The sequence below is a fragment of the Salvelinus alpinus genome, chromosome 1 (assembly GCF_045679555.1).
Source record: "Salvelinus alpinus chromosome 1, SLU_Salpinus.1, whole genome shotgun sequence".
NCBI classification, from domain to species: domain Eukaryota; kingdom Metazoa; phylum Chordata; class Actinopteri; order Salmoniformes; family Salmonidae; genus Salvelinus; species Salvelinus alpinus.
Window position 1 is genome coordinate 55,002,948 of NC_092086.1, and position 26,108 is coordinate 55,029,055.

Sequence of the window (26,108 nt, forward strand, 5' to 3'; positions counted from 1 at the left end):
CTAGCCACTTAGCTAGCAAGTTAGAAAAACCAAATGCATAACTGGAGCCCTGAGCTGGAAATAATTTATTTTACACATTAGATTGGTTATAGTTATACTTAATTTATAATCTGTGCTTAATTTGACCCGGATCCTGCCGGAACAGATTTGACTTAGTTTGTTCCGGCACCTATTTGCCCAGATCCGGTACCTCTCACGGCATGATTTATTAATTATTTCACATTTCGCACTATAAACATTAAAATAAAAGTGATCAGATTTAAGTCAAGTTGCCTCCTCGTTATTTCTACCGCCCACTCAGAAAAACCATCTTGTCAAAGCGCAGCGATCCTTCACTGATTACAGACCTGCTCTCTCATTTCTACATAGAGGTTATGGGGAAGGCCGGTGGGGTAAGTAGCTGATCTTGACACAGGTCTTGGTAGTGGTGATCAGCTAATGAAGAGGTCCCTATGTAATCTTGTCACTTAGCCTAGGCTAGTCATCTTCCTACTGAATTTGAAACGTGGGAAAGCCACATAATTAAAAAAAAATAATAATACAATCGAGTTTTATGACATTTTCAAGTTCAAAAATCAAGAGAAAGATGGTGAATCGAACCAGAAACAAGCCGGAGAACGGTCAGTGCCGGAGGAGAAGAATGAGGGGCAAATTGCTCCTGATCGCAATGCCTTAGCTAGCAGCGCTGCTAATCCCGCCAGTTCAGCACCACCACCGGCATTTCTGCTAGCTAGTAGGCCTACTGGTGAGTCAGACTCGGCGGGAGAGGGGGACTGGGAGCTGGGGAGGGTTTGGGGGACAGTGAATCCACTGACGAAGTGCTTGGAGCAGGTGCAGTTTGGACAGAAGCTCAGTTCAAGAACAAGCAAATGTATAACTCCTGGTGTTTCATGCAAAATTCAAAGCTGGACTGTACAACATGCAAATAGGTTGGGAGCTTTGGTCTAGAAAAGACTAAAGGGATTAAATTAGCAAAAGAGTAGGTGGAATGTACAGTAACATACCTGAACCAAGGCATTTTCCCTATTTTGTTGCCTTACAACCTGGAATTAAAATTGATTTTGGGTGGGTTTGTATCATTTGATTTACACAACATGCCTATTACTTTGAAGATAGAAATATTTTTTATTGTGAAACAAACAACAAATTAGAGAAAATAACAGAACTTGAGCGTGCACAACTATTCCCCCCCCCCCCAAAAAAAAGTCAATACTTTGTAGATCCACCTTTTGCAGCAATTACAGCTGCAAGTCTCTTGGGGTATGTCTCTAAGCTTGGCACATCTAGCCACTGGGATTTTTGCCCATTCTTCAAGGCAAAACTGCTCCAGGTCCTTCAAGTTGGATTGGTTCCTGCTGGTGTACAGCAATCTTTAAGTCATACCACAGATTCTTAATTGGATTGAGGTCTGTGCTTTGACTAGGCCATTCCAAGACATTTAAATGTTTCTCCTTAAACCACTCGAGTGTTGCTTTAGCAGTATGCTTAGGGTCATTGTCCTGCTGGAAGGTGAACCTCCGTCCCAATCTAAAATCTCTGGAAGACCCGAAGCCTTAGCTTTGTGCTTAGGGTCGTTGTCCAGTTGGAAGGTGAACCTTTGCCCCAGTCTGAGGTCCTGAGCACTCTGGAGCAGGTTTCCCTCAATAATTTCCCTGTATTTAGCGCCATCCGTCATTCCTTCAATTCTGACCAGTTTCCCAGTCCTTGCCGATGAAAAACATCCCCACAGCATGATGCTGCCACCACCATGCTTCACTGTGGGGATGGTGTTCTCTGTGGGGATGGTATTCTCGGGGTGATGAGAAGTGTTGGGTTTGCGCCAGACATAGCGTTTTCCTTGATGGCCAAAAAGCTCAATTTTAGTCTCATTTGACCAGAGTTCCTTCTTCTATATGTTTGGGGAGTCTCCCACATGCCTTTTGGCGAACACCAAACGCGTTTACTAATTTTCTTTCTTTAAGCAATGGCTTTTTTTCTGGATACTCTTCCGTAAAGCCCAGCTCTGTGGAGTGTATGGCTTAAAGTGGTCCTATGGACAGATACTCCAATCTCCGCTGTGGAGCTTTGCAGCTCCTTCAGGGTTATCTTTGGTCTCTTTGTTGCCTCTGATTAATGCCCTCCTTGCCTGGTCCGTGAGTTTTGGTGGGCGGCCCTCTCTTGGAAGGTTTGTTGTGGTGCCATATTCTTTAAAAAATAATAATAACGGATTTAATGGTGCTCCGTGGGATGTTCAAAGTTTGGGATATTTTTTTATAACCCAACCCTGATCTGTACTTCTCCACAACTTTGTCCCTGACCTGTTTGGAGAGCTCCTTGGTATTCATGGTGCCACTTGCTTGGTGGTGCCCCTTGCTTAGTGGTGTTGCAGACTCTGGGGCCTTTCAGAACAGGTGTATATATAGTGAGATCATGTGACACTTAGATTGCACACAGGTGGACTTTATTTAACTAATTATGCGACTTCTGAAGGTAATTGGTTGCACCAGATCTTATTTAGAGGCTTCATAGCATAGGGGGTGAATACATATGCACGCACCACTTTTCTGTTTTTAATGTTTTTTAATTTTTTCAAAAAAGTTTTTTTTTTTTTTTTTCACTTCACCAATTTGGACTATTTGTGTATGTACATTACATGAAATCCAAATAAAAATCCATTTAAATTACAGGTTGTAATGCAACAAAATAGGAAAAACGCCAAGGAGGATGAATACTTTTGCAAGGCAATGTATACTAGAGTATGTGGGGTGTTCTGCAGTGACATCTAAAATGCTTTGAATTAATCAGCACCTTGGAGAGCTCTGTCCATTTCACCACCATAGATAGTAGTCTACTTGGCACTTTAGTCTGCCTGCTTCAGAAGGGATGGAGCGTTACTGTGGCTCTTTCCTCCGTTATACCAACTGCAGCATGCTTTTTTTTACCTGCGCTCTCTGATACTTTAGCCTACATTCAATGGCATATGGTCATAATGATTTAATGAGAAACAATGTTCATCCAAGTGGTAAACCTCTTGTCTTTTTAGTTTTCTTTTAGTTTTCTTTTTTTGTATTTATTTTTGTGTTTCTCATTTCCACAAACCCTTTTAATTGCTCTTTCATTTCATGCCTGCATTTGTCCCCAGCCATTGTTGTCTCTGTCAACAAGTTCTCTCCACAGAGCACACACACTGTCAGCAGACCTTAACATGGTCTATTTCAAAATCAAATCAAATCAAATTTTATTAGTCACATACACATGGTTAGCAGATGTTAATGCGAGTGTAGCGAAATGCTTGTGCTTCTAGTTCCGACAATGCAGTAATAACCAACAGTAATCTAACCTAACAATTCCACACTACTACCTTACACACACACAAGTGTAAGGGATAAAGAATATGTACATAAAGATATATGGATGAGTGGTGGTACAGAACGGCATGGCAGATGCAGTAGATGGTATAGAGTACGGTATATACATATGAGATGAGTACTGTAGGGTATGTAACATAAAGTGGCATAGTTTAAAGTGGCTAGTGGTACATGTATTGCATAAAGATGGCAAGATGCAGTAGATGATATAGAGTACAGTATATATACATATGAGATGGGTAATGTAGGGTATGTAAACATTGTATTAAGTGGCATTGCTTAAAGTGGCTAGTGGTACATTTTTACATAATTTCCATCAATTCCCATTTTTAAAGTGGCTGGAGTTGAGTCAGTATGTTGGCAGCGGCCGCTAAATGTTAGTGGTGGCTGTTTAACAGTCTGATGGCCTTGAGATAGAAGCTGTTTTTCAGTCTCTCGGTCCCTGCTTTGATGCACCTGTACTGACCTCGCCTTCTGGATGATAGCGGGGTGAACAGGCAGTGGCTTGGGTGGTTGTTGTCCTTGATGATCTTTATGGCCTTCCTGTGACATCGGGTGGTGTAGGTGTCCTGGAGGGCAGGTAGTTTGCCCCTGGTGATGCGTTCTGCAGACCTCACTACCCTCTGGAGAGCCTTACGGTTGTGGGCGGAGCAGTTGCCGTACCAGGCGGTGATACAGCCCGACAGGATGCTCTCGATTGTGCATCTGTAGAAGTTTGTGAGTGCTTTTGGTGACAAGCCGAATTTCTTCAGCCTCCTGAGGTTGAAGAGGCGCTGCTGCGCCTTCTTCACAACGCTGTCTGTGTGGGTGGACCAGTTCAGTTTGTCCGTGATGTGTACACCGAGGAACTTAAAACTTTCCACCTTCTCCACTACTGACCCGTCGATGTGGATAGGGGGGTGCTCCCTCTGCTGTTTCCTGAAGTCCACAATCATCTCCTTTGTTTTGTTGACGTTGAGTATGAGGTTATTTTCCTGACACCACACTCCGAGGGCCCTCACCTCCTCCCTGTAGGCCGTCTCGTCGTTGTTGGTGATCAAGCCTACCACTGTAGTGTCATCCGCAAACTTGATGATTGAGTTGGAGGCGTGCATGGCCACGCAGTCGTGGGTGAACAGGGAGTACAGGAGAGGGCTCAGAACGCACCCTTGTGGGGCCCCAGTGTTGAGGATCAGCGGGGTGGAGATGTTGTTACCTACCCTCACCACCTGGGGGCGGCCCGTCAGGAAGTCCAGGACCCAGTTGCACAGGGCGGGGTCGAGACCCAGGGTCTCGAGCTTGATGACGAGTTTGGAGGGTACTATGGTGTTAAATGCTGAGCTGTAATCGATGAACAGCATTCTCACATGGGTATTCCTCTTGTCCAGATGGGTTAGGGCAGTGTGCAGTGTGGTTGCGATTGCGTCGTCTGTGGACCTATTGGGTCGGTAAGCAAATTGGAGTGGGTCTAGGGTGTCCGGTAGGGTGGAGGTGATATGGTCCTTGACTAGTCTCTCAAAGCACTTCATGATGACGGAAGTGAGTGCTACGGGGCGGTAGTCGTTTAGCTCAGTTACCTTAGCTTTCTTGGGAACAGGAACAATGGTGGCCCTCTTGAAGCATGTGGGAACAGCAGACTGGGATAAGGATTGATTGAATATGTCCGTAAACACACCAGCCAGCTGGTCTGCGCATGCTCTGAGGACGCGGCTGGGAATGCCGTCTGGGCCTGCAGCCTTGCGAGGGTTAACACGTTTAAATGTTTTACTCACCTCGGCTGCAGTGAAGGAGAGCCCGCAGGTTTTGGTAGGGGGCCGTGTCAGTGGCACTGTATTGTCCTCAAAGCGGGCAAAAAAGTTGTTTAGCCTGTCTGGGAGCAAGACATCCTGGTCCTCGACGGGGCTGGTTTTCTTTTTGTAATCCGTGATTGACTGTAGACCCTGCCACATACCTCTTGTGTCTGAGCTGTTGAATTTCGACTCGATTTTGTCTCTGTACTGAGACTTGGCCTGTTTGATTGCCTTGCGGAGAGAATAGCTACACTGTTTGTATTCGGTCATGCTTCCGGTCACCTTGCCCAGGTTAAAAGCAGTGGTTCGCGCTTTCAGTTTCACGCGAATGCTGCCGTCAATCCACGGTTTCTGGTTTGGGAATGTTTTTATCGTTGCTGTGGGTACGACATCGTCAATGCACTTCCTAATGAACTCGCTCACCGAATCAGCATATTCGTCAATATTGTTGTTGGACGCGATGCGGAACATATTCCAATCTGCGTGATCGAAGCAGTCTTGAAGCGTGGATTCAGATTGGTCGGACCAGCGTTGAACAGACCTGAGCGCGGGAGCTTGTTGTTTGAGTTTTTGTTTGTAGGCTGGAATCAACAAAATGGAGTCGTGGTCAGCTTTTCCGAAAGGGGGGCGGGGGAGGGCCTTATAAGCGTCGCGGAAATTAGTGTAACAATGGTCTAGTGTTTTTCCAGCCCTGGTAGCACAATCGATATGCTGATAGAATTTAGGGAGTTTTGTTTTTAGATTAGCCTTGTTAAAATCCCCAGCTACGATGAATGCAGCCTCAGGGTGTGTGGTTTCCAGTTTACAAAGAGTCAGATAAAGTTCGTTCAGGGCCATCGATGTGTCTGCTTGGGGGGGAATGTATACGGCTGTGATTATGATTGACGAGAATTCCCTTGGTAGATAATGCGGTCGACATTTGATTGTGAGGAGTTCTAGATCAGGTGAACAGAACGACTTGAGTTCTTGTGTGTTGTTATGATGATCACACCACTTCTCGTTAATCATAAGGCATACCCCCCCGCCCCTCTTCTTACCGGAAAGATGTTTGTTTCTGTCGGCGCGATGCATGGAGAAACCAGCTGGCTGCACCGACTCCGTTAGCGTCCCTTGAGTTAGCCATGTTTCCGTGAAGCAGAGCACGTTGCAATCCCTGATGTCTCTCTGGAATGCTACCCGTGCTCGGATTTCATCAACCTTATTGTCAAGAGACTGGACATTGGCGAGTAGTATGCTAGGGAGTGGGGCGCGATGTGCCCGTCTCCGAAGCCTGACCACGAGACCGCCACGTTTTCCCCTTTTTCGGCGTCGCACAGGGTCGCCGGCTGGGATCAGATCCATTGTATTGTGTGGAAGGCAAGACACTGGATCCGTTTCGGGAAAGTCATATTCCTGGTAGGAACGATGATGAGTTGACGTTAATCGTATATTCAGTAGTTCCTCCCGACTGTATGTAATGAAACCTAAGATTACCCGGGGTACCGATGTAAGAAATAACACGTAAAAAAACAAAATACTGCATATTTTCCAAGGAGCACGAAGCGAGGCAGCCATCTCTTTTCGGCGCCGGTTTAACTATTTCTGTATACCCATAATTCCAAACTTCATTGTCCCCAAGTTATCCCCCTGGGCCCTGCCTATTAACCCAATTCAGTGTCCATGGATTCTGGAATCATTCTGAAGTGAACTGGATTGATTAAATTAACTTCACTTGGAATATATTTCATAATATATGTATTCTCTATAGGTCTACACTATAATCCTATTCTATTTAATTACAGTGTATCCATATAAATTCCTGAGCCATTTTAACAAGGCATTATATGGAAATTGGAGAGCGCCGCAGAGTGCTGACAACAGAACAGAATCATGTCTTTGATGATTGTGATAATGAGAATCCGCTCGGTCTGTTTGCACTTCACACATTTTATAGACACTTAAGCCATTATGACATTGCAGAAATCTGAAGAGGGATGCTAGCCTGGTCCCAGATCTGTTTATATAGTCAACTCATATGGTCATTTATCATAGGGTAGGATTTGGCAAGACAGCACAAACAGATCTGTGACGAGGCTGGAGATATTGTGTCCCTATCACAATAACTACCATCTATTAAACAATAACTATGGGTAACTGTTAACGTACTATAACCATGACTCAACAATCTGAGAGAGGATGTGGGTCAGCCCTGCATCCTTTGTCCCTTATGCTTTCAAACCCAAAACGCCTTCCCCCTTCGAAAGATGTCTCTTCAACAGTCTCCGTCAGTAGTGTTCTGTTTATCACTGACTTTGTTCGCCCCTCTATTCTTCTGCCGTATTTTATTATCGTTTGTCTAAGAGAGACAAAATGGTTCTTTAAAAACTGCAGTGTCCTACAGCCTGGCTAGGCTATCCCCTCCAGCCCTTCTATAATCTGTGGTTGTCATGCAAGTCCCAGGGATGGATGACTCACTGCCATCGCTCATATGTTTCCTTGTGCAGCGAGACGAGGTGCCTCTTGCTCACAGCTCTTGATTGACTCAGCTGAAGTCAGGGGACCGAACCCGGACCGAACACAACCTGGAAGGATGGATGATAAAACTGGTGTCTTGGAGGCATTTTAGCATTGCTTTCTTGTTATGTTGACTCTCTTTCCCCTAATGTGGATTCTCTCTCACTTTTTCCATCTCCATCTGTCTTTCCTCCCCATCCCCCTTTCCTTCTCCCCTGTGTCAAATTCACACTTTTTTTCTCCCTCTGTTGCACAGTCTTTTCTGGCTCTAGCTCTGGCTCTTGTCTCTCTCCCCATCTGTGCCTCAGGCCCAGTGCTGTATATGCTCTGGTCTGACAAGCAGTCACCTTCCCTTTTCTCTGCTTCCCATGGTGGAGAATATTAAGCACTGTGGGATCTGCCTGTGCGTGTCTGATCTCTCTCTCTCTGTGTGTGTGTGTGTGTGTGTGTGTGTGTGTGTGTGTGTGTGTGTGTGTGTGTGTGTGTGTGTGTGTGTGTGTGTGTGTGTGTGTGTGTGTGTGTGTGTGTGTCCCAGTTCTCTCAGTTAAAGCAGCGTCTATGAACCTGGGCTAGCGTAACCTGCCAGGCTCACTCTAACTGTAGCTCTTAGCTCTCGGAAAGCGTCCACCCACACACAGAGCATACTCATACAGCCTAATAATTCAACCTGCAGGGAACGGTGTAAACACTGCATGCCGCATCGACTCTCCTTGTCAACCACAGTGACTTCAATACAGACATCTGCACACAAAGCTTTCCCTTTATGGAGTGATCAGCATTTTAATGTACAATACACAGTCTATATCTTACCAAGCTGTAGATATATTGTGCATCCAGTATAATAAATATATAATGATAATTTGAATTATTGTCTTTTTAGCTCTTGCAGATTATATCAAGCAAATGACAACTGTATACCAATTGACTTATGCAGATGAGTGTGCACTTTTACTGTGAGGATCTGTGCAATGAAAAAATTCACAAAAAGCTTGATGAATGTTACGTTTTGAGTTCTTGATGTCTCTGCTGCCTTATGCACACAGGCTTATAGCTCAGGGGGTACATCAGTATCAGCAACACCCTGATTCTTCTCAATAACATATTTTTTAAATTAATTTGACCTTTATTTATCTAGGCAAGTCAGTTAAGAACAAATTCTTATTGTCAACGACGGCCTAGGAACAGTGGGTTAACTGCCTTGTTCAGGGGCAGAACGACAGATTTTTACCTTGTCAGCTCGGGGATTCGATCTTGCAACCATTCGGTTACAAGTCCAGCGCTCTAACCACTAGGCTACCTGCTGCCCCAATGGGCATGAACCTGGTTAACCCAGACTGAACACTGTTCTCAATGGTGCAGTTATGGTTCAGTCTGGTTAAACTAGGCTAGATAGGCACTGGGCACTGCAGCTTACTCTAGCCACCATGCAAATGTGTCCGGGAGAGTAGCCAGCACTTGCTACAGCTTCAGAGGGTCCAGACAGCCCAAGGCTATACTGGTCAGTGGGTATAGTCAGATCCCTAGAGACAGATGGGGGGGGGAAACGTTCTGGAGAAAACAATGCCCAAATGCCACACAGCTGAGTTGTCACTTCTGCTGATGCTGAGCCAAGTAAACAATGCCATTCAATAACCTTACTCTACTACAGCGGTTCCCAAACTGTGGGGCGCGAATGGCCCCCAAAGACTCAGTCCTGCTTTCAACTTACTCCTGAAAGTTGTGATCGTATAATGCACAAGGTGCAATTTTTAAAATTGGGTAGTGCATCATCAGTTTTCCCCTTGTCATGTCAGTTATTGCAGAGAGCTATTTGTAACTCAGAGATGTCCAGGTCAGCTCAAGTTTCTAGCAAGGTTTTTTAGCCCATTGATTTTTGTCTAATGTTTGAGTCACTCAAATATCACATGAACACATAAGACATGGGAAAATGTGTAGAATTGTAGAAAATGAGCCATAAAACTGAAAAATGTTCTCTGCACCCCCATGACAAAGTGTATAGAATTGCAGGAAATGAGCTTTAACACGAGAACCGCTAGGCCTTTAAGCTAATGAGCAGTCATTCTGGCTGCAACGTTCTAACAGTGTAATTAATACATTTCATATATGCTATCACAAAAATAAAAATGTGGTTGTGTTTATGAAGGTCTTGAGTAAGATTAGAATTTTCTTTAAAAATGTTATTTCAAATAAAAATAGTATTTTCATTAGTTTACGTTACTGTAGGCTATATGTAAAAACAAAAACAACTAAAAACACCAACATTCAAGTGTTCAATCAATCTGTTTCCAGGAGTCACGTTCTAGTTTCTTAGTCATCAAAATGGAGGTAGCGCATGATCTCTCTGTAGCGATCCCGTGACATGCTTTCTCCAAAGAAAGGTATCCAATACATTTTGGGCTGATAATCGTCCCGTAGCATTGTCACCGGCTTGTTCTATCCAAACGGCGCTGTCCCTTCCTCACTCCTGTCTCACGGTTTCATGTTGTGGTAGCCCGGTCAGCTTTTTTGCGCAATAGGCCTCGGTGGTGTCGCGGTTAATTTCTTCCCCACCATTTAAGTTGTTTTCATTCAGATTTTGAAAATGTACACACACACTCACTGTGTACTCCAAGTAGGCCAGAATAGACTGTTTGGATTGCTGTTCTTCAGTCACAATTGGTGATTACATGATTATGCATCATTCGCTTCCCCTCTCTAATCAACTCGCCTATTCTCCCCCATACTACTTTATTTATTTCATCTGTTGTAATATGTGTGAAATTATACTCGAGACGGCACTTTCAAGTGTCGTGAGAAGGAGCGGAGCAAGCACTACTGTCGGGAGAAGGAGAGGCAATAGTGGAAAACCATTAAAAGAAATGACATACCCTCTTAAAACTGATTATAACTTCAGTTCTGTTTGTGATATTAAGATTCTAACAATGGCAGTGTGTTATGTAGATTTGTTAGGACAAGGCAAGGACAGAGGGGGACATGACTTAACAAATGGAAGAGTAATATTTATGTTTCTTTCATGAGCAGTCCAAATGACTGCTTTAGCGGTTCTAGTGGTAAAATGGCAACAACAAAAAAGCCATCCCATGGAAAAATGTGTAGAATGGCAGGAAATAAGCTTTAAACCTGCAAAATGTTTTCTCCACCAACAAGAAGGGTGTGAACAGTTTGTGTCATGAATAGTGCTTGTACCCATAGAAATATATACCCGGTGTGGGATGTTCCCAATGCTGGAAGGGGGGCCTGAGTGAAAACGTTTGAATGGCAGGAACCATACTCTCTGTAATACCCCACTTATACCTAATGCTAATACCTGACAACAAACAGAGACAGGTCCTAGGTTTCACCGAATAGTGCTGGTTGTTTAGTCTACACCCTTTCGAGATGTAATCCAATACATGTAACTCTCTTGACCAGCAAAGCATACACCTGTCACGAGTGTAAAGACAGCACACATCCTTCCACGCCCCCTGAACACAAAGGCGAAAGGATAGAGAGGCTTGTCAATGTCAATAGTGTTTTGAATATATCCTGAGCACTTTCCCTCTGGGTGGATTTCAATGCCTCGTCACAACTGTTATTGCTCATTGCCAGTGTCTCCCCCCCTATTGGACTCGGGTTGCAGACACACACACACACACACACACACTCCTTTCAGTCTGGCTGTCAGGGAGGGAACTCTCAGGTGGGATGCACTAGGATTTCCTCACCACACGTATATAGTATCCTCTGTGGACCGCTGATGAATGAGGTGGCCTGGTTTCTTTATATAACCCCACGCTGGCTGTATTTTTGCCTTGCTGCACAGCTGGAAACACTTTGAAGGGAGCAAAATAGGTCATGACTGTCTCTGTGTTTGATAAACATTGTTTACGGCGTCTGTCTGATTGATGACTGATCTGTCATACCTAACTCAATTTCAATTCAATTCAATTCAAGGGGCTTTATTGGCATGGGAAACATGTGTTAACATTGCCAAAGCAAGTGAGGTAGATAATACACAAAAGTGAAATAAACAATACAAATGAACAGTAAACATTACACATACAGAAGTTTCAAAACAAGAAAGACATTACAAATGTCATATTATATATATACAGTGTTGTAACAATGTACAAATGGTTAAAGCACACAAGTTAAAATAAATAAGCATAAATATGGGTTGTATTTACAATGGTGTTTGTTCTTCACTGGTTGCCCTTTTCTTGTGGCAACAGGTCACAAATCTTGCTGCTGTGATGGCACACTGTGGAATTTCACCCAGTAGATATGGGAGTTTATCAAAATTGGATTTGTTTTCAAATTCTTTGTGGATCTGTGTAATCTGAGGGAAATATGTCTCTCTAATATGGTCATACATTGGGCAGGAGGTTAGGAAGTGCAGTTCAGTTTCCACCTCATTTTGTGGGCAGTGAGCACATAGCCTGTCTTCTCTTGAGAGCCATGTCTGCCTACGGCGGCCTTTCTCAATAGCAAGGCTATGCTCACTGAGTCTGTACATAGTCAAAGCTTTCCTTAAGTTTGGGTCAGTCACAGTGGTCAGGTATTCTGCCACTGTGTACTCTCTGTTTAGGGCCAAATAGCATTCTAGTTTGCTCTGTTTTTTTGTTAATTCTTTCCAATGTGTCAAGTAATTATCTTTTTGTTTTCTCATGATTTGGTTGGGTCTAATTGTGCTGTTGTCCTGGGGCTCTGTGGGGTGTGTTTGTGTTTGTGAACACAAACAATGCTTTCAAAGGAAGCATTGAGGAAATGCTTCCTTTGAAATCAATGAAAGCTGCTTCACTGCCCGTGTTTTGCGCTCACGTTGCGTCACGTCCAATGGCAGCATCCAAGCTCATGAATCATCATGGTTAAACTCTCTCTCTCTCTCTCTAAGTGTATGCTTCAGTCAGCCTCTACCTGCTCCCCCAGCGGCCTGCCACCCTGATCCTGTATGATGATGTAGTCCAGGTGCTGCTAGGATCCCCAGGTGAGTCTACATACTATACCTGCCTGGTCCTGCATGTGGTTCTGTATGGCTCAGTTGGTAGAGCATGGCACTTGCAGCACCGAGATTGTAGGTTTGTTTCTCAGGCCCAGCCATTTGTGAAATGTATGTATGCACGCATGACTGTCAGTCACTTTGAATAGAAGCGTCTTCTATATGGCATATACAAAAATATAAAATATATATACCTGTCTCCACATTATACTTACTGTCTACTTTCACGTATCTCTCCTCTTCTTCCAAAGGCAAATCTCCATTACAAAATTGCTGGCTTGTGGCTTTTTAACACTTCTCCATATGACCTTAGATCAGTATTCACACATTTGTAAATAGAAATACTATACATTTTCACATGGTTGAGGGCCCAAATATATTTTCACAGTGGACTGTTAGGGTAGAAGCACTGCTTGATATAACACATAAAGCATAGCATTGGGTTCAGTACACCCTAGCACAGACAGAACAGATACTGTATTACTATAGTATTACTATAGCCATCGGGCATCCGACATTGCCGTCAACCATCAACCATTGAGGAAATGCTTCCTTTGAAATCAATGAAAGCTGCTTCACTGCCCGTGTTTTGCGCTCACGTTGCGTCACGTCCAATGGCAGCATCCAAGCTCATGAATCATCATGGTTAAATTCTCTATGGCTGGCCTCCCGAGTGGCGCAGGGGTCTAAGGCACTGTGACTGGGAGTCTCATATGGCGTCGCACAATTGGCCTAGCATCATCCGGGTTCAGGGGGGGGGGCTTTACTTGGCTCACCGCGCTCTAGCGACTGTAGGATGACTTTGGTTGTCATTTGAACGGTGTTTCCTCCGACACATTGGAGCAACGGACTTCTGGGTTAAGCGAGCGAGTGTTAAGAAGTGTGGTTTGGCGGGTCATGTTTCGGGGGGGGGCATGACTCGACCTTCGCCTTCCCGAGCTCATTGGGGAGTTGCAGCGATTAGACAAGATCGTAATCACAAAATTTGGGAGAAAGGGGGGGTAAAAATTACAAAAGTAAAATGTAAAAATGTTGATGGCTGACGCGCGTGTTCATTCTATCATGTGAATTTAAATAATGACGTCACAAGAAGCTACTACTAGCTAGCTAGCTACATTGACTAGCTAGGTTCACAATGTAAACGAAAACAATTTGTGAAATTAGAGGATCATTTAGAACAACCACTAGCAACAATTTAAAGGTTCATTATGCAGAAATTACTCTGTCATTTCCTGGTTGCTAACATTCAGTTTATGTGACAAAACAAACATAGAGAATCATTGTACCATCTAAACTGTTGTGAAATATATTTTCAATAATCCAGCTTTTTGAAGCTGGTTTCCAAAACCAACTTAAGAATAGGAAGCACAGAAATCTACCACTTCTTAGACTTGCTTTCAATGAGACTGACAGATCTATAACTCTTGAGGATTTGGTCAGGTCGCCCAAAAAGTTACATATTGCAGATTTAATGAGTACCTGCGAAAAACTAGACCAAAGCTGTTGTACTTACACGTAATCGAATAGAATAAAGATGCTCTCCCCCTCTGCTCTTCTCCGCTCTCAAAACAACGCTCGGTGTAGCAGGTAAAACGCAACAGCAACACAACCCTTATAGTGGAGCTGAAGAGTAATTGGCAGAACAAATGGAGCGTGCTGTCCTCTGACAACGAGGGCCTCTCTGTATTCAAAGTCAGTTACATCACTAATACATCACTCGGCCGCTACACTACAGCAAAAGAGAAACAGGCTTTTATTGTCTGATCAGCTAATCACAGCTCTTTAATTTTGTGTGTGTGTGTGGGCATGCATGCGTGTGCAGATGGTGTGTGTCGTGTTTATTACCCGACTGGTAATCGAACAGATCTGATAAAATACACTCGTAACTTTCCACATTGTTGATAGTGCCAATAAACCATAAACCAATACAGAAGATGAAGCATCCAAACGAAATCAACCTAGATACAGCACTCTATCTGCCTCAAGGCATTTCTAGGCAAATCAAACAGGCTGTAAATGTCTTCCAGAATTTACACCTGTTTAGGAATGGGCTGGGTGTAAATGCCATGCTTTGTTCATCTCTAATTAAAGAAATTAAAGAAAGACCTATAGATTCACCAGTCGTTGTTCCATATGATTTTAATAATTGCTTACACAGCAGCAGCGGCAGCAGTACGTACTATTGTTGTGTTGTTATAGCCCACATTATGGGATGTGATAAACGTGATAGATACTGTCTCTGTTTAGTGATACCCTCTGGGTGTGAACATCTAATTTAATCATATGTCTTTTTTAAACCCCTTTTTACATCACAAAGTGCTTTACAGATACCGAGCCTCAAACCCAAAAGAGCAAGCAATGCAGAGTTAGACGCACAGTGTCTAGGAAAACAATCATGACATGCAGTTGGGGGTGTGTGTGTTCCGGGGAATGCTGGGTAGGAACAATACCCAATAATTTAAGAAAATGTTCCATCATTCCCTCTGTATTCCTCTTAAATATACAGTACGAGGTGTTAGCAATAGGCACAGTGTACACCTCCCTGTCTTCTCGCCCTCCTTCTTCCTCATTCTCTTCATCTCTGTCAGTTTCTCTGCTTACGCTGCCAGTACGGTGCTGTACGTGGTGTCACAGCCCTCAACGTCCTGTCACCTGTCCAGTCCAATGAGTGAGCCAGAATGATGTAATCTGCTCCAACCAAGGCCCCTTAAGAAAGCTGTACATGTGACATGCTCCCACTTTCTCTGTAGTTCATGCACTCTCTATTTCTCTCTCTCTTTCTCTCTCAGACCCACACAACACACATTCTCTTTAGTGTCTATCAACTGAATCTCCATACCTCCTAAATCTCTCTCTCTTCCCCCTCCTCTCTGAACTGTCAAGCCCAGGGCCCCTGATGCAGCGCTTTTCCCTTATCTCCTTAACGATCCCAGAATCCGGGACTGACTATGTGTGCGCGTGCGTGACAGGGATGAGAGGCATTTATTGTGACTACAGCACAATTGATTTTGGTAGCAACAGCCTCAATGAGAGCCCTGTCTGTTCACTTTAATGATGCCCCAGACAGTTTTCTCTCTTCATTTGCTATTCCCTCTGTCAAAAGGGCCTTTCATGCCATAATTGACTACATATTACTCCACCCCCCTGTAGAGTTTTAGTAGTGTGTTGGTGATTTATCTGGCGAGGAGAGGCATCCTTTACTTTGTTATAGTTGTATGTACAACTGTTGTACAAACTTACCCCACCAGACATGCCACCAGGGGTCTTTTCACTCTCCCCAAATTCAGAAAAAACTCCCATCTCATATTGCTCAAATCAAGAGCCAGCCTGGTTAAAAAAAAACAGATAAAGCAACACCTCACAACGCCTCTCCCCCATTTTACCTAGATATTTTGTGTGTACTGTATGTATTGATATGTAGGCTGTGTGTGCCATTTTATTTTATTTATGTAGTTCTGTCCTTGAGCTGTTCTTGTCTATTAATGTTCTGTATTATGTTTCATGTTTTGTGTGGACCCCAGGAATAGTAGCTGCTGCTTTCGCAAAAGCTAATGGGGATCCTAATAAAATACAAAAAATACCTAACCAGCTCCAATGACCAGATACCCCTGTGTTCTTAGTTAGTTAGTCAGGTTTGAATTATACTTAATTGAATCAGGATGGGATACAGTTACACAACTCTCTTGTTAACACGTTGGAGCATCTGGCAACTTTTATAGAGGGACATGAATGGAGGATGTGGTCGTTTTGCTGACACACACACACACACACACTTTCCCACTCTCTCTCAATGCCTCCAGGGGTAGTCTCGCTCAGTCAGTTAAGCGAGGAGCAGTTTAGTACGTTTTCTCTGCTGTATCTTTAAGCGGTAGAGACGAGTCTCTCAGGAGGACTAAGCACGGTAGTGTGTCACGACGAGGGCTCTAGTAACAGGGAGAAGAAAGACAGTAGATCCCTGTGCTGATGGATAGGAACTGATGAGAGGCCATCTGAAAGTGCAGCTCTCAGTGCTGAGGCTAGTCACCATGGAGACGACCCGGTGGCAGGAAACTAAAGTGTTTTGAAGAGGTGGAGGAGTGCCAGTGAGGGGGGGAGAGGAGTGGGGGGTGCTTTTCAAGCTGTGTTTGACAAAACCCAAAATGCTGTGTTTGGTAGAATGAGATTGTTGGTGTGACTGTGTACTTGAAAGCATGCAGCAAATGATTGGTGTAATTAAGCTGTGTTATCAAAAGGTATGTTAGCTATTTAGTAAACATTGTAGCCTGTTTGAGTGTTAGTCCATTCTGTGTTATTGTCATTATGGTTGAAACATCATTGCACAAGTAGTAGCAGCTAATGTATATCATTCAAGGACAGCCTGCAATGAATGCATCATTGTACAACCTTGATCTTTTTACCTATTTTGTTACTTTGTTTTAAAGATGATTCAATATACGTTAAAACCACTTAACACTATCTTTGCCCATAAAGCCTACCTTTCTCTTTCTCTCAGAACCCCCCCCCCCCCCCTCAGAACAGAGCTACTGTAACAGGCCATGGTTGAGTTGACTCTGCTATGTGTTAAGTCTCTTGGGTCAGACGTCATCATAATGCATTACTGGCGATGAAGCAGTGTTACACACAATTCATTGGAGCAACCCGGAAGGCAAAGTTATCCCCTCGACAGTCTTTTGGTGGAGGCATATTCAGGCTCTGAAGGTACTATGCTGTGAGTGGTGGTTAGCCAGTCATAGGCCCTAGAAGTGTGTCTAAACCTTTACTCATCTGGTTGTGTGTCTTGTCTGTGTGCTTCATGATAGAAACCATAGCAGGGATATCAACAAGGCTATTTCTCAGCTATGGCATTGGGCCTGATGTGTCCACATCGACAGAAAAACCTCCAGGGAAGTCAATTGGTTGTCTCAGAAAATGGGCAAACACATACAGTGTCAGCAGTAAGTGACTGTAACCTAGCTAACACGAATCATGCTGTGATTCAATCAATCACTGCATCCCAGCTGCACTTCTAACTCAAATGTCATGCCTTTACAACACACACACGCAAAACATTATGTAAATTTAGAGCGGCCTACGCGTCTGGCATATGCTGCTCTGTGGTGGCTACGCTCGGTGATCACACTTTCCCATCATGCCTCCCTCCATATGCTCTGCCCTGTCCATTGTTTTTCTCGATGCTCTGTGATGTCTTACTGAACACCTGGGCCTTGTCCGTTGGTATGGAAATGAGGGAGCAAAGGGTACAGAGTGTTCACTAAAATCACAACCGTGTTCTATCTCATTCCGCTGTCTCTAAGCCAAGCCATGTCGCAGCATCAAGCCATTTTATATGTTGATTAGTGCTGTGGCATATAGCACAATTATTCAGCAGCACCCATTTAGTACGAAGCCCTGTCTTTTGAGTCTGGATGAGGTAGGGGCATACTTTTTTGTGAGTATGGAACATTTCTGGGATCTTTTATGTCAGCTCATGAAACATGAGACCAACACTTTACATGTTGCGTTTATATTTGAATTCAGTGTGTATATATACAGTTGAAGTCGGAAGTTTACATACACTTAGGTTGGAGTCATTAAAACTCGTTTTTCAACCACTTCACAAATTTCTTGTTAAACAAACTATAGTTGTGGCAAGTCGGTTAGGGCATCTACTTTGTGCATGACAAGTAATTGTTCCAACAATTGTTTACAGACAGATTATTTCACTTATATAATTCACTGTATCACAATTCCAGTGGGTCAGAAGTTTACATACAACCCAAACCGGCTGCGCGTGTGATCGTGCATACATTTATTTTGTCCCCCTACACCAAACGCGATCACGACACGCAGGTTAAAATATCAAAACAAACTCTGAACCAATTCTATTAATTTGGGGACAGGTCAAAAAGCATTAAACATATATGGCAATTTAGCTAGTTAGCTTGCACTTGCTAGCTAATTTGTCCTATTTAGCTAGCTTGCTGTTGCTAGTTAATTTGTCCTGGGATATAAACATTAGGTTGTTATTTTACCTGAAATGCACAAGGTCCTCTACTCCGACAATTAAACCACACATAAAACGGCCAACCGTATTGTTTCTAGTCATCTCTGTTCCTTCCAGGCTTTTTCATCTTTGAACTTATATGGTCATTGGCATCTAAACTTTCATTGTATTACTACACCGACCGGCATCACAGTTCGTCATTCAATCACCCACGTGGGTATGACCAATGAGGAGATGGCATGTGGGTACCTGCTTCTATAAACCAATGAGGAGATGGGAGAGGCAGGACTTGCAGCGCGATCTGCGTCAGAAATAGGAATTCTATTTTAGCCCTTGGCAACGCAGACGCTCGTTGATGTGCGCTGGTAGTGTGGGTGCAATAATTGAATAACATAGATTCCTATATTTATTTTGCAACGCACGCGAGCGGTGTGGTCAGCCTGTAAGTTGACTGTGCCTTTAAACAGCTTGGAAAATTCCAGAAAATTATGTCATGGCTTTAGAAGCTAGTCTAATTGACATCATTTGAGTCAATTGGAGGTGTACCTGTAGATGTATGTCAATGGCTTACCTTCAAACTTAGTGCATCTTTGCTTGACATCATGGTAAAGTCAAAATAAATCACCCAATACCTAAAAAGAAATTGTGGACCTCCACAAGTCTGGTTCATCCTTGGGAGCAATTTCCAAATGCCTGAAGGTACCACGTTCATCTGTTCAAACAATAGTATGCAAGTATAAACACCATGGGACCACGCATCTGAAATACCACTCAGGAAGGAGACCCGTTCTGTCTCCTAGAGATGAACGTACTTTGGTGCGAAAAGTGCAAATCAATCCAGAACAACAGCAAAGGACCTTGTGAAGATGCTGGAGGAACAGGTACAAAAGTATCTGTATCCACAGAAAAACGAGTCCTATATCAACTTAACCTGAAAGGCCGCTCAGCAAGGAAGAAGCCACTGCTCCAAAACCGCCATAAAAAAAGCCAGACTACGGTTTGCAACTGCACATGGGGAGAAAGATTATACTTTTTGGAGAGATGTCCTCTGGTCTGAAAAAAACAAAAATAGAACTGTTTGGCCATAATGACCATCGTTATGTTTGGAGGAAAAAGGGGTCGGCTTGCAACCCGAAGAACACCATCCCAACCGTGAAGCACGGGGGTGACAGCATCATGTTGTGGGGGTGATTTGCTGCAGGAGGGACTGGTGCGCTTCACAAAATAGATGGCATCATGTGAGGAAGGAAAATTATGTGGATATATTGAAGCAACATCTCCAGACATCAGTCAGGAAGTTAAAGCTTGGTCGCAAATGGGTCTTCCAAATGGACAATTACCCCAAGCATACTTCCAAAGTTGTGGCAAAATGGCTTAAGGACAACAAAGTTGAGGTATTGGAGTGGCCATCACAAAGCCCTGACCTCAATCCTATAGAAAATGTGTGGGCAGAACTGAAAAAGTGTGTGCGAGCAAGGAGGCCTACAAACCTGACTCAGTTACATCAGCTCTGTCAGGAGGAATGGGCCAAAATTCACCCAACTTATTGTTGGGAAGCTTGTGGAAGGCTACCTGTAACGTTTGACCCAAGTTAAACAATTTAAAGGCAATGCTACCAAGTACTAATGGAGTGCATGTAAACTTCTGACCCACGGGGAATGTGAGGAAAGAAATAAAAGCTGAAAGAAATCATTCTCTCTGCTATTATTCTGACATTTCACATTCTTAAAATAAAGTGGTGATCCTAACGGACCTAAGACAGGGAAAAATGTATTTGGCTAAGGTGAATGTAAACTTCCTACTAACTGTGTATATATATCTGCGCGCAGTACCAATCAAAAGTTGACAAACTTACTTATTCAAGGATTTTTCTTTATTTTTACTATTTTCTACATTGTATAATAATAGTGAAGACATCAAAACTATGAAATAACACATATGGAATCATGTATTAACCAAAAAAATATATATTTTAGATCTTAGATTATTAAAAGTTGCCACCTTTTGTCTTCATGACTGCTTTTCCAACAGTCTTGAAGGAGTTCCCACATATGCTGAGCACTTGTTGGCTGCTTTTCCTTCACTCTGCGGTCCAACTTATCCCAAACCATCTCAATTGGGTTGAGGTCGGGTGATTGTAGAGGCCAGGTCATCTGATGCAGCACTCCATCACTCTCCTTCTTGGTTAAATAGCCCTTACACAGCCTGGAGGTGTGTTGGGTCATTGTCCTGTTACATTTACATTTACATTTAAGTCATTTAGCAGACGCTCTTATCCAGAGCGACTTACAAATTGGTGCATTCACCTTATGATATCCAGTGGAACAACCACTTTACAATAGTGCATCTAACTCTTTTAAGGGGGGGGGGTTAGAAGGATTACTTTATCCTATCCTAGGTATTCCTTAAAGAGGTGGGGTTTCAGGTGTCTCCGGAAGGTGGTGATTGACTCCGCTGACCTGGCGTCGTGAGGGAGTTTGTTCCACCATTGGGGTGCCAGAGCAGCGAACAGTTTTGACTGGGCTGAGCGGGAACTGTACTTCCTCAGAGGTAGGGAGGCGAGCAGGCCAGAGGTGGATGAACGCAGTGCCCTTGTTTGGGTGTAGGGCCTGATCAGAGCCTGAAGGTACGGAGGTGCCGTTCCCCTCACAGCTCCGTAGGCAAGCACCATGGTCTTGTAGCGGATGCGAGCTTCAACTGGAAGCCAGTGGAGAGAGCGGAGGAGCGGGGTGACGTGAGAGAACTTGGGAAAGTTGAACACCAGACGGGCTGCGGCGTTCTGGATGAGTTGTAGGGGTTTAATGGCACAGGCAGGGAGCCCAGCCAACAGCGAGTTGCAGTAATCCAGACGGGAGATGACAAGTGCCTGGATTAGGACCTGCGCCGCTTCCTGCGTGAGGCAGGGTCGTACTCTGCGAATGTTGTAGAGCATGAACCTACAGGAACGGGTCACCGCCTTGATGTTAGTTGAGAACGACAGGGTGTTGTCCAGGATCACGCCAAGGTTCTTAGCACTCTGGGAGGAGGACACAATGGAGTTGTCAACCGTGATGGCGAGATCATGGAACGGGCAGTCCTTCCCCGGGAAGAAGAGCAGCTCCGTCTTGCCGAGGTTCAGCTTGAGGTGGTGATCCGTCATCCACACTGATATGTCTGCCAGACATGCAGAGATGCGATTCACCACCTGGTTAAAACCACCTGTTGAAAAACAAATGATAGTCCCACTAAGCGCAAACCAGATGGGATGGCGTATCACTGCAGAATGCTGTAGTAGCCATGCTGGTTAAGTGTGCATTGAATTTTAAATAAATCACCGGCAAAGCACCCCCGAACGTCATTCCTCCATGCTTCACAGTGGGAACCACTCACCTACTCTGCGTCTCACATAGACAAGGCAGTTGGAACCAAAAATCTCAAATTTGTACTCATCAGACCAAGGGACAGATTTCCACCGGACTAATGTCCATTGCTCATGTTTCTTGGCACAAGCAAGTTTCTTATTCTTATTGGTGTCCTTTTTAGTAGTCGTTTCTTTGCAGCAATTCGACAATGAAGGCCTGATTCACACAGTCTCCTCTGAACAGTTGATGTTGAGATGTGTCTCTTGAACTCTGTGAAGCATTTATTTGTTTCTGAAGCTGGTAACTCATCTGGGTCTTCCTTTGCTGTGGTGGTCCTCATGAGAGCCAGTTTCATCATAGATCTGGGTGGTTTTTGAGACTGCGCCTGAAGAAACTTTCAAAATCTAGAAATGTTAAAGTTTGACTGACCTTCATGTCTTAAAGTAATGATGGACTGTCGTTTCTCTTTGCTTATTTGAGCTTTTCTTGCCATGATATGGACTTGGTCTTTTACCAAATAGAGTTATCTTATGTATACCACCCCTACCTTGTTACAACACAACGGATTGGCTCAAATGCATTAAGAAGGAAAGACATTCCACAAATTAACTTTTAAGAAGGCACACCTGTTAATCGAAATGCATTCCAGGTGACTACCTCATGAAGTTGTTTGAGAGAATGGGTGGCTACTTTGAAGAATCTCAAATATAACATATATTTTGATTTGTTTGACACTTTTGGTTACTACATGATTCCATGTGTTATTTCATAGTTTTGATGTGTTCACTATCATTAGAAAAAAATTTAAAAGAAAGAAAAATCCATTAATGAGTAGGTGTGTCCAAACTTTTGACTGGTACTGTATTATTACTATTATTGTATTTTATTTATTTTCGTGGGGGGGGGGGGGGCAATTTCAACCAGCCCACTCTAATAGAAGATGGTCCTTCTGATAATTGTCAGAATTGCCAGACCGCCAATCTGCCCATGCCATGGGAGTTTGGACATGGTGTGTCCAGCATGATAAAATATCTAGAGAGTGCCTCCAGACAGACATTGGAAAGCTGTCAAACCATCCCAGACCACACCCACCTCTGCCCCCTCAGCCAGCCACTGAACTCTAAACTCAATGGGGTTAGCATTGGCTTTACAGCGCAGGACACAAAGAGGCACTCCCCAGTCCTCACACATGTGTGTTTTCCAGTCTAGTTGACAGATGGCACGCTTAGGCTGAACTTTCACCCCCAGCCAAACCATGGCTCTGGGCGGCATCAATAAGACGAGATCACACAATGCAAGGCACCGCCATTCATTTGTCACCTCTAATGGCGGTACCCCTTCAAAGTCAGAAGCACTCAGTTGTATGCCTGCACCTTTAATGCAGAAGGCAATGTGTCTTCTATCTTCTATGCATGGCCTTACTTTTTGTGAGTGAATGAGTAATTACATTATATGGCCCAACGAAACTCCAACACGCTTTGTGAAATGGAGTGCAGTACTTTTAACTGATGAATGGCTGGGTGGAATGAATCAGTATCCTATTCCCTCTGGGGGTCTCTTCTTAATCTTACTCAACCAGGCTTTCAGCAGGGGGACATTTAGATGATGGATGACCCATGTGCTCTCTTGGGACCCCTACAGCCACTCTCCCCCTTTGATCCCTGCAACCACCCCACTACTCCCTCCTTGGCCCTTCCCTCCTCTCAGAGCAGAACCTAAGGAGTGACCCAGTCTGCCTGCCTCTCAGGGCCATTTTTGTGAGTCTTCAAACTCCCCTCTCCTCAGTCCTCTTCTCTCTCCAGCTTTCCTTTATGCCATTGCTTCCTCCTCAGTCTGGCTGGGATCCTGCTCTGCTTAACAGACGGGCACTGTTCAGGGCTCCTCATGGCAAGAGGACCCAGAGTGGACCACCTGTACCAACCAATCAGCTCTGTGTTTTCTAGAGCCATGCCCCAGATCACATCCTTGTCCTGGGCTGGCTTCAGTGAAGGAAGGGCAGCAGCTTGGCCCCTCAGATGGAGGGGGGCTACAGAAAGGATGGAGCACAGAGGCAGGAAAGGGATGGTGAAGAATAAGAAGTTAAATCACAGCTCTGAGGGGACATAGTCTGATAAGGAGTGGTCTGGCTTCTATGAGGAAGTCTGCTCTTCACATGTCCATATAATTATACTGAACACAAATAGAAACACACCTGACAGGTGTGGCATATCAAGAAGCTGATTAAGCAGCATGATCATTACACTGGTGCACCTTGTGCTGGGGACAATAAAAGGCCACTCTAACATGTGCAGTTTTGTCACACAACCCAGATAATTTAATGTTAATTTCTCTACCATAGGGATGTCCATGACAGCAATGACAAGTTTCAAGTTCATAGACCACTATGAGGTGGATTTACAGTGGTTTAAATGGACACGTAAAATCTTTTTTTATTTTTTTGTCTATAACTCTTTTGGCCAATCGCTTAGCTTTTTTTCTCAAACTATGTTAAGCCGTGTACCATTTAGTCTCATTTGGTCATATGATTCATGAGAGGAAGATTTTTTCCTTCCCTATAAGCATGCTTATAGGCATGCTTGACTGATGATTGGCTGAGAGAAATTGATGATAAAATGATTGTAGGGGCTGTCTTGTTAGACTTCAGTGCAGCTTATGACATTATCGATCATAGTTTTTTGCTGGAAAAACGTATGTGTTATGTCTTTAATGTGGATAAATAGTTAGTTGTCTAACAGAACACAGAGGGTGTTCTTTAATGGAAGCCTCTCAAACATAATCAAAGTAGATTCAGGAATTCCCCAGGATAGCTCTTTAGGCCCCTTGCTTTTTAACATTTTTACTAACAACATGCCACTGACTTTAAGTAAAGCCAGAGTGTCTATGTATGCGGATGACTCATCACTACACGTCAGCTACTCCAGCGACTGAAATGACTGCAACACTTAACAAAGAGTTGCAGTTAGTTTCAGAGTGGGTGGCAAGGAATAAGTTAGCCTTAAATATTTCTAAAAGTAAAATCGTTCACTAAACTTAAACCTTAACTAAATCTTGTAATAAATAATGTGGAAATTGAGCAAGTTGAGGTGACTAAACTGCTTGGAGTAATCATGGATTGTAAACTATCATGGTCAAAACATATTGATATAATAGTAGCTAAGATGGGGAGAAGTACATGCATGTCCATAATAAAGCATTGCTCTGCCTTAACAACACTATCAACAAGGCAGGTCCTACTGGCCCTAGTTTTGTCACACCTTGACTACTGTTCAGTCGTGTGGTCAGGTGACACAAAAAAGGCCGTAGGAAAATTGCAATTGGCTCAGAACTGGGCAGCACGGCTGGCCTTTGGATGTACACAGAGAGCTAATATTAATAATATGCATGTCAATCTCTCCTGGCTCAAAGTGGAGGAGAGATTGACTTTATCACTACTTGTATTTATGCGAGGTACTGACATGTTGAATGCACCGAGCTGTCTGTCTAAACTACTGGCACACAGCTTGGACACCCATGCATACCCCACAAGACATGCCACAAGGGGTCTCTTCACAGTCCCCAAGTCCAGCACAGACTATGGGAGGCACACAGTACTACATAGAGCCATGACTACATGGAACTCTATTCCACATCAAGTAACTGATGCAAGCAGTAAGATTTGATTAAAATACACCTTATGGAACAGCGGGGACTGTGAAGCAACACAAACATACATGCATACAAACACGATAACATATGCACTATACACAAACATACACATGGATTTAGTACTATAGATATGTGGTAGTGGTAGAGTAGGGACCTGAGGGCACACAGTGTGTTGTGAATGTATTGTTATTTTTTTTAAATCTTATAAACTGCCTTCATTTTGCTGGACCCCAGGAAGAGTAGCTGCTGCCTTGGCAAATACAACGTTTCAAGTCTTTAGGTCAAACAGGGCGACAGATATGAGGGTTTAAGTGAGACTGCTTATAGAAAACGGTGGCATTCTTATTGACCAAGTTACTCATGGCATCTAGTTACTCATGGCATCTAGTTTCTCTGTGCCAAATTTGAAAAATAGTTACCAATCTATGCTTGAGTTATTTGACAATGTCAACAACAACAACAATTATTCTGAGAATAACAATAGGTTTCACAGCAAAAGATAAGAGAGATATCATGTCCAATTCAGGGACAGAGAAGGTGTCAAATGGGGAT

At 43.7% G+C, this 26,108-nt stretch overlaps 1 protein-coding gene across 1 annotated transcript in view; it reads left to right on the forward strand.

Moving 5' to 3' along the window:
- The window catches only part of LOC139581071 (protein FAM171A2-like), a 60,790-nt gene that overhangs the window by 20,181 nt on the left and 14,501 nt on the right, over positions 1 to 26,108 (forward strand). The window contains exon 3 of the mRNA XM_071410439.1: positions 12,483 to 12,575. Within this exon, the coding sequence (XP_071266540.1) occupies positions 12,483 to 12,575 (93 nt within the window). The remainder of the gene's footprint in view (positions 1 to 12,482; positions 12,576 to 26,108) is intronic.